Source organism: Engystomops pustulosus, chromosome 4, assembly GCF_040894005.1.
Source record: "Engystomops pustulosus chromosome 4, aEngPut4.maternal, whole genome shotgun sequence".
NCBI lineage: Eukaryota > Metazoa > Chordata > Amphibia > Anura > Leptodactylidae > Engystomops > Engystomops pustulosus.
Window position 1 is genome coordinate 185006145 of NC_092414.1, and position 13615 is coordinate 185019759.

The 13615-nt window shown below is 41.6% G+C and overlaps 1 protein-coding gene across 1 annotated transcript in view; it reads right to left on the reverse strand.

The window, feature by feature from the left end:
- GMCL1 (germ cell-less 1, spermatogenesis associated) overlaps positions 1-13615 on the reverse strand; it is a 61106-nt gene that overhangs the window by 4909 nt on the left and 42582 nt on the right. The window contains exons 12-14 of the mRNA XM_072148858.1: positions 6926-7001; positions 3989-4134; positions 2755-2842 (exon numbers count right to left, since the gene is read on the reverse strand). Coding sequence (XP_072004959.1) covers positions 2755-2842; positions 3989-4134; positions 6926-7001 — 310 coding nt within the window. The remainder of the gene's footprint in view (positions 1-2754; positions 2843-3988; positions 4135-6925; positions 7002-13615) is intronic.

Sequence of the window (13615 nt, forward strand, 5' to 3'; positions counted from 1 at the left end):
GGCACGGAGACATGGGCACGGAGAGCAGCGGGGCACGGAGACATGGGGCACGGAGAGCAGCGGGGCACGGAGAGCAGCGGGGCTCGGAGAGCAGCGGGGCACGGAGAGCAGCGGGGCACGGAGAGCAGCGGGGCACGGAGACATGGGGCACGGAGACATGGGGCACGGAGAGCAGCGGGGCACGGAGAGCAGCGGGGCACGGAGAGCAGCGGGGCACGGAGAGCAGCGGGGCACGGAGACATGGGGCACGGAGAGCAGCGGGGCACGGGACAGCGTATCTCCCGACAAGTAAGCAGATGTGCAGAACATCTGTAATCTATTCTTCACTGTGTTTTTCACTTAAATGATCCTGTGTTCACTGTTTTTATTCTATTCTTCACTGTTCTTCACATCTGTTAACTTGTCGGGAGATAATATACGCGCGGAACAGTGAAGAATAGATTGCAGATGTTTGCAAATTATCAGAAGACATTCTTTTTCAATTAATTAACACATTTTATTCCCGAACCATGGTCCCTTTGAAAAATGCTCGAGTCTCCCATTGACTTCAATGGGGCTCGTTATTCGAGACGAGCACTCGAGCATCTGGAAAAGTTCGTCTCGAATAACGAGCACTCGAGCATTTTAGTGCTCGCTCATCTCTAGTCCTATTATAGGACTTAAGAAGAGACATATTACAATATTAGTTATTTTATGACTCTGTATTGTTCTGTTCCTTTGTAATTACTCTTAGAAATAAATAAGTAATTTGACAACTGAGCGTATTTGTTCAGTTTCAAATCAGTCTCCGGGGGTCTCTGCACAGCTAACCTTGGGTGGATTGTTGTGATAACATGAATTACAGTATTCTGAGATATTCATTGGTCTTAATTATAAGATTATTATTGTAATTATTATTGTTAGTATTATTGGATTTATTGGTTCTACTCTTAAGTTACCTTAATAAAACACTGTGGTCTATAATTTCCAAAATTTTGTGTCTGGTTTGTTAGTGCCAACTTTTAGGGTTTATGGGTCATGTGGGGCTGGTGCTACAGCTTCCCCCATTGTGAATCCCAGTGTATGGACTGGTGGCCAGGCTGACCATTTGATTTGGTAACATAACCCCTATAAAGGGAACCTGTCACCAGGGACCTCATTTTCACTAAAGACAAGTTGCAGAAGCCTATTACACCTTCAGTGCAAACATGCCTCTCTGCCTTCTCTTAGCATTTGCATTACAATATAATTGTGTTTTATAACTCACCTTGCACCCTGACAAAATCCTGGGGTAGTCACAGGGGCTGGGCTTTGGTTCGTATGCATTTCAAAAAACAACATGTGACTTGTCTGTGTTACTCACCTCTCAGCCCCCTGTGTTCCTGTACAGCTCCTCCCTCCTGCTCCTTCTCAGAGGCCACAGCCTGCTGACCTCAGTGGGGGAGGGAGGAGCTGTACAGGAGAACAAAAAAGGATGCAGCCTGCAGCTCAGACAAGTCACACGTTGTTTTTTGAAATGCATCCAAACCAAAGCCCAACCCCTGTGACTATCCCAGGATTTTGTCAGGATGCAAGAGTAAGTTATAACACACTATTATATTGTAATGCAAATGCTTAGAAAAGGCAGAGAGGCAGATTTGCACTGCAGGTGTCATGGGCCTTTACAACCCGTCGTTAGTAAAAATGAGTTCCCTGGCGATAGGTTCCCTTTAAGAGCCCCCAGCAGCTGCTATTAATGAAGAATAAACACGCACGGTTCTCAGTTTTCTGTAACCCGTGGTTAAATGAAAAGCATTTACAGCTAAGCAAACCAAACTGTGCAACTGTGCTCCCGACAGGTATGTCAAATCAATTTTACATAAATTATGTATGAAAAAGCCTTAAAGGTTTAGGAACTGGACCGTGTGTATGTGACTGGAATGAAAAGGCAACGCCAAGACTTCAAATTCTGCAAAAGTTTCATCTACTGGCAGAGGAAAAATGAATGTCCGGGCATGAAAAGAAGTGCAGTTTTTAAAAACCTAAATCGCATCATAAACCCCAACATTTACTTCATAAAGGAGATTTATCAGAAGTGTCTGCCATGGGCAACAAGAACTAGAATTGGTTACCTCAACCAATCACAGCTCTGTTTTGATTCCATAATAAACAGCTGTGGGAAAATGTAAGCTGAGCTCTGATTGGTTATCATGGGCAACTAGAACAGTTCCTCTTGCAGACACTTCTGATAAATCTGCCACATAGCTTCTGTCATGTATAACCAACCAAAATCATATGACAGACAACCTAAAAGATCCAAGTGCATGTGAAGCCGGAATGCTTTTGGGTGGCACTGGATGGGGTCCACGCTTACTAATTGGATGAGTTTCCGAAACGAGACAACTGTAATGGTTATCACCATCTGGGGAGAAGAGTAATTGGATTATAATATGTCGCTGTTATGAAAGCAATTAGGCAGCGACATTTACCCAAACGCAGCCTGTGTCCAAAAAAAACACTGGAAAAGATATTGCGCAGGCGCATGAATGATGGATGATAACATCTTTAGGCGCGTGTAGTGCTGCCTACATTACATGGTAATAAACACACAGGGACCGCACAGAGAAGCAGGACACGATACTGTTTACTGGCCGTATTAGGAAGGTTATGTACAAGTCACTGCCCACCCCTTCCCCTGTGATCTCATTAACGCCAGCCACGTCTTCCTCCATATTTATTTATAGCATGGCCTCCTTAGAAAGCAGAACGGAGGCTCTGGATGAACACATTACGTACCTGATCTTTTTCTAGGCTGAGGATCTGATAGCCACTGGTCCGGCTGCAGATGACTTTACCGTTTGTATCGAATGACACCAAGCGTAACCTGTGAATACAACACATGTCCATGTAAAGATTACCAGGATTAAAGGAAAACCTGGATAATAAACTAATCACCAAGTCACGTGACTAAAAACAACATAACAACATAAATAGGGGGATTGTTATACATAAAAGAAGATACATGATGGGTTTTCATAAGCACATGATAAAGTAATTCTTGTGCGTTTACGCATTTAAGTAAATCTACCATAAAAATCCATCCTGATAAACCAGGGACACTTACTCATAGATCCAGGCACCGTGACTGTGGTCATCTTCTTATATGTGTTATCCATATCCTCCTCCGTTCTAAAATCTACTTTTAAAATTATGCTAACGGGGTGTATTACCAGAGCCCCTCTGTGATCCCCTCCGACTGTGCGAGACAACCGGCAGAGGCAGGAGGGAAATGACAAGGAGCAGGGAGGAGGTGAAGTGTAATAGCCTGTGTAGCTACAGCATGGAGGGGCTCTTGTAACAGCCCCCGGAGCCCTTCTGGCTCATGAGCATAATTGTAAAAGTTGACTTTAGAAGGAGGGAGGCCACGTATAACAAATATAAGAAGATTACCACAATCACGGTGCCTAGGTCTATGAATAAGTGTCTCTAGTTTATGATGCTGGATTCTGATGGTAGATTGTCTTTTAGGGAGATTAAAAAAAAAAAGTTTAAATAGTAGCAGAGGTACCGCACTCTACTGGAATATGTGGTGCTCAAGAAAATTGGGATTCTCAGTCCACTTCATATAAGGTAACCTTAAAAAAAAAGTTTTTGACAAATATTATTTAGCAGGAGGAGGAATATACATCATAAGCTATCAATCACGCCATGTTCAGGGTATTTCCCTAGTGAAGTCACTGACCTTATATGGACAGTGACATCATTGGGGACCTCCTTGAGCATAAGCAAAGGCAAGCAATGCCAGTTATTTGCATCTGCCTCCACTAACAGCACATATACATAAGTAGTGATGTGAATGTAACATTAGTGCTTCACTGAACTCCTGGTACTTAACTGAAAAAAGGTCAATTCTACAATTATATATAATATTAGGGAAGCCAACTAATGTGCAAATGATCAGCAATAATAGGATATACAATTCTCTTATCTACATACAAGATCTATCGGTGACGGAAACAGAGGCCGTTACCTGAAGGCAATGTTCCTTTGCATCTGCAGACTGACAGAGCCGCTGCACGGCTGATTTAAGGTGTTCCTTTTAAAAATAATATAGCGGTTCGTGTACGTGACCAACAAGTCAAATCCAAAGTTAAATCCGGTCCATCTCCAGCAATACTGCAACAGAGAAGACATGGAAAATTATTATAGCTGCATATCCAAGATGGATGAGAAGAAACGGATTAGGTCCCCGCAGAAAGTCACATCGCCTAATCCACAACAATAATCCTTACACACTAACTCAGTTTGTATGGTCAGTCTCCATCTCCATTGGTTTCACTACATTCCTCTCATAAGACTCTACAAGTCCAAGTTGTATAGCTGCAGGACGGGACATCATGTTTTTGGAGCTAAGCACAGCCGTGATACAGCACTACACATCATAGAATGAAGAGGATATATTATCAATAAAAAGAAAGGGCAACAAGTAACCTCAACAGGGGTGAACGGTTAGCAGTAAAAAAAAAATAGTAGTTTGGCTGCTGGCAGTTCAAAGAAAAAAAAAAAAATACTGGCCTCAGTGTTAGAGTCTGGCTGTAGTGAACAGCTCTTTAATATTAGTAATTAGTTAATAATAATATTAGTTAATAAGTACTCACTGGTTGCTGTACAGCATTCAGATATTCACCTGACCCAAGGAGTGGAAAGAGGTATAAATAGTTCTCTTATGAATAACTATAATGGCCATATAACATGCCATAGTTTTTGGACTATAAGGCGCAGAAAAAAATCCTTTGATTTTCTCAGAAATCAAAAGGTGCGGCCTTATGATCCATACTTACAGACAACAGCTGCCTTGAGCTGTGCACAGGTCTGCCACCTGCTGGTCATTCATCCTCATAATCAGGTGCACCTTATAATCCGGTGTGCCTTATATATGAACCTAGAAGTTTTAGCAGGCATTTTATTTAATGGTGCGCCTTATAGTCCAAAAAAATACGGTACTTTTTGTGGTTTACAAGTATGGGGGTCACCCATATTGTACTTTTCCCTTTGTGGAACGCAGGTATATGGGAGAAAGTCCTATAAAGTTTACTTCTAGTCCAAACCTCTGTAAGGAGAGGTGGAGGCAGTCACCACTAAACACTTTAAAATCACAATACAAACTACAGGTCTTGGGGTTAAGAACTGCTCTTCTAACAGATCAATGATCCCCTGTAATTACATTCTCATATGTATCACCAGCCCAATAGGTTCTGGCTGTGAAACCTCATCACTATGTGTAGATTGCACGTACTATTAACATAGTAATTTGCATTCAATACAATGAGCTTCATACAGACAGCATAATCACACAGGATACTAGGCATAGCGAGGCCATGAAAATCTACCATTGATCAGCGCGGGTGAAAGGTAAAGCTCATTACTGCCGGCTGAAAGGTTTTACCTGCTAGGTTCTGTGTGTTTCCGTGTGATGGCGGAGCGTGTAATGGCAGCCTGCTTAATCGCAGGTCAGATCGATGGCAGCAGACACCCTGGACAAGTATGTACGGTGGCAGTGACCCATTTCTGTCAGCTGATCGACGTGCCACCCATTTATCTCCCTCATAAAAATCAATATTCTGATAAGCGAAGCGTGAACATCTATTCCGAACAGCAGACGTCTTGTCCCACCCAGTCTGTACATTTCCTACAGACTACGAGAACATGTACACTAAGGTTATCACATCCCCGCAGCATCAGCACCATGCACTTACAAAATCCATCATGTATACGGCTTTACTCTTTATTAGCGCTTCAATGCAAAAATCACAAAATACAAAAAACAAATCCCATTGCAGCGACTTTTTCTTTAATTCGGGCATCCCCCTTCACATGTCTATACTAACAAATAGAAGCCTTAGCCATCTGTGATGAGTACTGACAGCTCTTATCGGAGACTATTATATCCATAGGTATGCTGGAGTGAAAGCCAGGAATGGATTTAAAGATGTATAGGTTAAAGGGGTAGTACCAAGTTTTATGGTTATCCTCTATCCTTAATGGTAGCTGTCCGACTGCTGGGTCCACAGCCAATCAGGAGAGTCTCCCACCATCATTAAAGGGAACCTGTTAGGCTGAGTAGATAGCCTAAACCACATACAGGTCCTAATGGACTTGTGGTTTACGGTCCCAAATCAACCTATATATTACATATGGTAGGCTAAATATAAATTAAAAAAAAAAATTGGACTTGCCTAGATGTGAGTCTGCAATGTAGCACCCTATACTCACATCAGCAGGGGCCAATTTGGGACAATAAACCACCAATCCATTAGGACCGGTGGGTAGTTTAGGGTCCCAAATCACTTCCTTAAAGTGGATGAAGCAGCAGGTTGAGCATGTGTCCTGCAGCTCCATTCAAAACTATGGGGAGCCTTGGAAATTGCTGAGCATGGCGCTCTAGTATCTCTCTGCGCTCATAGACAATGCAACCAGGCTCTAGTTCTTGGTGCAGGTTCTAGCAGTCGGACCCCTATGGATAGTGAATAACACTTGGTACAACTTCTTTAAGCCCTTTATATTTCCCATTTCTTTTTAATCCACTCCTGGCTTTGGCTCAAGAAAAATAATAAAAGGTTTCAGAATGGTTATTTAATGCGAATACAATTATATGATAAAGAAGACAAAATCACGAGAGACCAGAGTATCCTTTCTAATGTTATGACCAATACATAGATACTGGCACTCTGTAGGGTGCCCAATAATGTACATACTCTACAAGGCTTTGTTCTAAGGATCAACACCTCATTCATCAAACTAAATATGTCCCCTTAAGCTAATGGCCGCTCACCATTATGAAACAATGCAAAGCGATACAAATACAAAATCCATTAAAGAACCAGTCAAAGATCCATTGTGACAGTAGGAAAAGAAGGTGATACAATACAAAAGGCCGGCAATTTGGAAACCCTTTTAACGCTCTTACATCTCCATCTTTCGCCAGTCTCCGGCCGCATCTCATACTGTTGTTCTCCAGTTCATCTTTATTGATTTCTTGAGGGCTACAACAGATAATGTGAACATTGGTTTTCATTAAAGAATGAGAATCGGACATGTCAAAAATTACACGTACACAATGGTTAAAGTCTATGCGGTTGGCTTTATTATTGCACAGCCACATCTGAGCTAGCACAAAATGTAATATATTAAATATTCCGGCTTAAAGGAAACCTGTCAACACATTTCCACAAATACAGCTAGTGACAGGTTCCCATAGAACCCTATTAACTAAAAGCCACTTCATTTTGCTAAAAAATTCCCCATAAATGAACTATCTTATATTACCTGGCAAAAGAAGAACTGTGTCCTGCTCGGTCAGTCCCACCCACCTACTCCTACCCATGTCCCACACATTCAGCACTCCATGTCATGTGACTGGGGTGATGTCCTTCAAGGTCCTGTTACATCTGCAACGTCTACCTCATGTATGTATCTGATCACATGAAATCACACCATGCCTCCATGTAGTTTAATCTCTGGTTTGCCTAAAATGCTATGTAATGTATATATAGATGCTATGTTACTAAGTTTGGGAACACTGGGATCTTTTCTAATGAATCCATCCCAAATCCCTACCAATTTGTTGAGATTACATTAAAAAATAAAATAAACTTTATATAGTATATTTCAAAACATGAACATAGTTACTTCAGAATCAATTCAATTAATTCAATTTAAAATTATATACAGACTCTATTATTCCCCTGAAGTGGTAAACCGCTTTAGGAAGACACATTCAGAAAAGTGCTTAAAATGTCAGGATCCAAAAGCGGACTTTCTCCACATAATGTGGAATTGTGTAGAAGTTCTAGAATTTTGGGAGGAAGTACACACGGAGGTCTGTCGAGCAACGAGTTTGAAGGTCCCTATGACACCTGATGTTTTGGTGCTAGGAAACACAAGTGATATTGTTGGCCCTATACATTTAATTAGATGGGTGGGGATGGAATTACAAGTAGCACGATGTACAATTGTTTATGTTTGGAAGTCCCCAAAAAAGCCTAATATAGCAGAGTGGGAAAATAGGCTAAATAAAATAAAAAAAAGTTTGAGGAGATCAAATTTGCAGACCTAGGGAAAGGGGAAATCTGGCAGAAACAATGGCTATGTGGAAAATAGAGCGGAACTTCTTCCCTTTTTTTTTTTCTCGTTTTCTTTTTTTTCTCTTGACTGAGGGAGGGTGGGAGTAGGGGGGGGGGGGGGTTGGGTATTGTTTATTAATTTATGATAAGACATTTATTGTATTCAGAATTCAGAGTTGTATATCTGTATTTGGAATGTTATATCGAATGTTAATATGTTTAAATATTAAGGTTAGAATTAATGGCTTATAACCGGGAACATATAGAGTGTTTAGATCATTGCAGATTACAATATCATTGATATTTTACAACATGTATGTTACATAAATTGTACATATATTTTTGACAATGAATGTCTTCAATAACTCTCGTTTTTATTAATTTTGTATGCATAAAATTTCAATAAAAAGATTTAAAAAAATAAATTAAAAAAAATAAAATAAACTTCACTAAAAATTGATTTTAAAGCATAGACTTATTTTCAGATGACATTTCTGAATTAGCCCTTACATGTACATTTTTTTTTTGTTTTACCTAGGCTTAGCTGCAGAATGAGCAGTATCGAGGCTTTATGTTAGAAGGAGCAGCAGCATGGAGAACATAATACAGCAATACTGAAAAGTACCCCTGTGAACTGAATTCAGTGCTACAGCAGCAGTAATGTCTGTTCTTGCCTTGACCCCACCCCCTCTCCCTATAGAGATGATCTCTCCTCCTCTTCAACATCTATGGCAAAAGCTATAACCTGATTCCTTTTTTTTTTTTTTTTATTAAGATGGGCGGTTATAGAAAGTTAGATAAAGAAGAAAAAAAACAGTCAGTAGAAAAAGCAGCATTTTACCTGTCACCATTTGTACTCCAGGATGTGCAAGCTACAATATTATTTATCTAAAAAAGTTGGACCGGGTTATAGTTATCGTCCATCTAGACAATAAGCGATACCTTGCGGATTGGTGGAATCAGCACGAGACTGGGAACTCCACTGATCTCAATTGGGAATGTCATTGATAGGATATTCAACAAAGGGTGCATTCACACGGGGTATGCACGCCGTGCGGGCATACCGCCGTGTGCTGGAGAGGAGGAGGAGGTGGCCCCTCCTCCCTCCATAGAAAACAGCGGCGCACGGCCGCACACTCACCAAAACATAGAGCATGCTCTATCTTTTTTTGGTGTGCGGCCCGGATTGGTGGCACCGTATCCCTGCCGTGCCGTTATTGCCGTCTATGGGGACGTACATGCTGCCGCAAATTTGCGGCCCTGCAGAAGGCAGTGTGAATGAGACCAAACTTTGCATAAATTGATAGTGAAACCAGGGAACTTTGGAGAAAGAAGCACTTTGCTCTGATAAGATAAATTACAAATTACTTATCCACCCTCCTAATCCACCCTTTTTTCACTCTCCAATTTCTGATGGAAGTTTGTCTTGCAAGGAATAGAATTCTATGAAGAGGGGAGGGGGAGCAGTAACTCACAGCGGAACAATCTCCACCCACCATCTAAAATAAATACTAGAAAATGATCTAAATTGCCTGAAATCATGTTATCTCTAATGTTCACCCACGGGACTACAGATTGCTGCAAATTTTGAAGTACACTTTAATTGGGATCTGCCATTAAAATGAGCTCACTCAAAATAAATACTTCATTAAAAACCTATGATTAAAAAGTATTGCCCTCAAATCTAAATGGTTCCATGTCTGAATGGAGAGAGGAGAAAAAAAAAAAAAAAAAAAATCAGTATGAATACACCTGGGACAAGTCCAATCACAGTAAGAGAGTCCTGCATATTCATGGTTGCCGATTGACAGGTCTCACTGCTAATACCATGCTGCAGGTAGAAAACTAGTACTGGCTGTACTAATACACCTCTGTTTACTTATTATCAGGGGTAGAAAAAGAGACAGAGGCACATATGTGACTTGCTGAAGAGAATTCCTGGGGAAGGGGTAGAAGCAGGCGAGAGAGACAGTGGCTTTGTGTGACTCGGCTCTGCTGCATCATTAACCACGCCCTCAGGAAGGTGGGGGTTGACAGTGACTCATGCTATGTGAAGAGAGATCAGCCTTCCTCCTCACCCCTCTCTCAGGAATTATCCTCAGTTAGCAGTGTCAGCCTTAGTGAGGAGGTGGTGTAGCTTGACCGTATACTGCAGCTCCATGAATGGGCCAGAGGACAGCAATAAAAATCTTTTTAAGAATACAAAATCTCTTTAAAGGGTATGTTCAAGAAAGCAAGAGGGAATGGTAGATCTTGGCAGCAATCTTCCATAATTTGACCACAGGGTCTATGGCCTATCCACAACTACAAATCCATGTCATAAATAGGCATTTAAAGGGAGGGAGTGGCGTGGAAGTTACATGGAAAGCAAATACCTAACAATCTAAGAAGGAAAAATTCATCAATGGTCGGAATTAGGCCATAAAGGGGTAGAATCCCCTGAACCCAGTTGACATTTTGAGGTATCCATGTCTAGGTCAGCCCCTAAAGGTAAGTCTACGCAAATCTGTGGGCAAGATAAAAATCGTTCTGTGTTTCTCCTTTCATTATTGGACTGCATTCTCATTATTACTGTTTGGTTATTTCAAGAAGCTTCGAATTACTTGTAGCATTTATCTTCGAGGATGTCCCATTAGCCCGGCGCCGAGAGGATTATTCGCAGGTGAACTAAGGCGACTTGTCTATTCTTAGCAGTGTGGATTCTCCCTCAGGACGGCGCTGAACACTTCCACGCTGCTGGAACTGAAGAACCTTTGTGAGGCTGACAAGACGCGGCGGAGCAGATACCGAGGGCGAGACGGTGCTGCCAGCGAGGCAACTAGTATCATCATTACAACGCTGGCGCTATTTAACAGTACAAAGGTATTTCTGATGCCTCAATTATTCAGAGGGACAAAGACTTCCCCAAAGGCTGAAAGGTTTCATGACAAAAAGATCAAAAAGTAGTAGCGTCAGTTTGGCAAAGCAGAACTGATCTGATGCGAGGTTTCCCTTTGTAGCTCAGCTGACTAATGCCGGCTGCTGTAAAATGGATTATTGCCTTGTAGAACAAAGGACGATGACGGCTGCTTCCTAGCGGCACCGAGTGGAGATTTATTCTGTCTTACGTGTGGGAAGAAACCATTCCCAAGGAGTCTTTAGTCCTGTACACAAAGTCATATGAAGTGTCCAGACTAGAGTGGTCAGGTACGGCACAAACCATGCGACTAGATCTGATAGAAAGAAGACAAAGGGGGATGTACAAAGTCCCAAAAAAGAGATGTATGCAAATCACCTCACACCAGTTAAACCAAAAAAATCTAGTTTCGGGGTCCTGGTCCTTCATCAGTACAGAGCAGAGTAACAGGGATGGCTGTATGAGAGGCTTTAGAAGATAAAGCTTCTTACCGAAACAGAAGAGTAAAAAGACGTCATACGTAATAAACCTGATATGTAACTATGAGGGGCAAGATGGCCATCTGCAAATAGGAATCCCGCCTAAACTTGAATGAAAAAGACTTTGAAGAAATAGCTTTGTTGTAGTACAGCACATTTGACAAGCCTTCAGTGTTTTCTTTACTGATTTGCATCGATTTTATATCTTTGTGACCATTAATGGAGGAGTTGCACCTGTTCTTTTTTTCAGTCTTTAAACAACGTCATCCATTTTTTACACGACCCGACAACTTCTATTGTAGACATGGAAATGATTCAGACTATGACGTGCTTTAGAGGTTGAAAACATGTCTACTTACTACCAAATACAGTGCCACAATCGACCAGTCTGTGCCTGTATAGCAGCTCGGCTGTATAGAGATAAATGACTCTTAACTGAAATACCCCACACTACCCATTGTCAGGAGAGGAGCTGTTTTAGGAAGACGGCAGCCATGTTTTTAAACATCAGGACAACCCCTTTATGGGAACAGACAAACCATTAAAAAAAGGAAATGGGACAGAAAGGTAATAAAACTTGTTTTTGCATGTTCTTTCTTGGGATGCAACTCCCTAAAAAATTATTTGTCTTCACTCTTTATGGAAAAGAGCAATAAAATTTAAATATACAGCCAAAAAAAAAAAAAAAAAAAGGGGCCTTAAAAGGGGTATTCCCAAGAAGACAAGATTCACAAATATACTCAGGATAACAAAACAGTACATTCTCTAATACACTGTAATTAACAAAAATACAGTATTTCACAGACATAATTCCAACCTGTCTCTATTAGTCCTGGTGTATACAAGTGTATACATTGAAGTGAGTCATTGGGGGTAATTTACTAAGGGCCTGATTCGCGTTTTCCCGACTTACCCCTGAATTGCCCCTGGATTTTGGCGCACGCGATCGGATTGTGGCGCATAGGCGCTGGCATGCATGTGACGGAAATCGGGGGGCGTGGCCGAACGAAAACCCGACGGATTTGGGAAAAAACGCCGAATTTAAAACAAAAAAAAATCTGTCGAGGAGCTTGCACTTTCCTTCACTCAGCCCGGCTCGGTGAACTCCAGCGCGTTCCAATGCTTTTCAGCGCAGCAGCGCCACCTGGTGGACAGCGGAGGAACTACCTTAATGAATCCAGGCCGGACCCGAATCCAGCGCAGAGAACGCGCCGCTGGATCGCGAATGGACCGGGTAAGTAAATCTGCCCCAATGAGTCCTATATGCATCTCATGATCTCTCATCTCTGATCGGTTTCATCTCTCTTTTACAAGGTGTCAGATACTAGTGAATGTTTAGAAGGTACATGAAAGTGTAGATAACCCTGTATCCTGATAATCTAAGCACATTGTCAGCACACAGCATCTCACAGCACAGAGGAATCATGAAGTGTCTGCTTAGAGAGTCCCCGTCCGCATTCTGGAATTTTTTACCAATCATCACTGAGTAAGAAGAGATAGAGATGAATGGAGAAGAACAGACATGTGCGGACGTCTTTTCCATTCACCTCCGGGAGCAACAACGGGTCCGACAGAGGTACCTCAGAGATCTGTGAGGGTCTCATCACTGAGACCCCCCCACCGATCAGCAAGTTAGGCCCTATCCATAGGAAAGGGCCTAACTTGATTGGTGGGAGAACACTTCAATTAAATTGTAAAGTAAGGGAGTTAAAAATGATCTTTAAACAGACTCAACAGGTTTAGAAATGTATGCTTCAACGCTGGTTCCAAGCTCAATCTGTGCTGTGTTCTGTGAGATATTATGATGTGTATTATCATTAATGCCACCTTCTCTGCACAATAATCTACAATCACATCAAAGCAAACTCGTGGACAAGATAGAATCAGGTGTAGGACACACGACCTGGCGTTGGATCTAGGTCAGATGCAGGTAATATGCCGTACTTGGATAGCCCCCATTAAACTAGGCATATAAGGAGGTTGTCTTGAAGGATGGAATTTTTTTTAGAAGCGGTCCAAAAAATAAAAATAAATAATAGTCTTTATTTATACAGCGCCATCAAATTCTGTAGCGCTTTATATATCATAGGGGGACATATACAGATACAATATTACATTACAGAGTACAAACAGTCATATGGAACAATAGGAGTGAAATT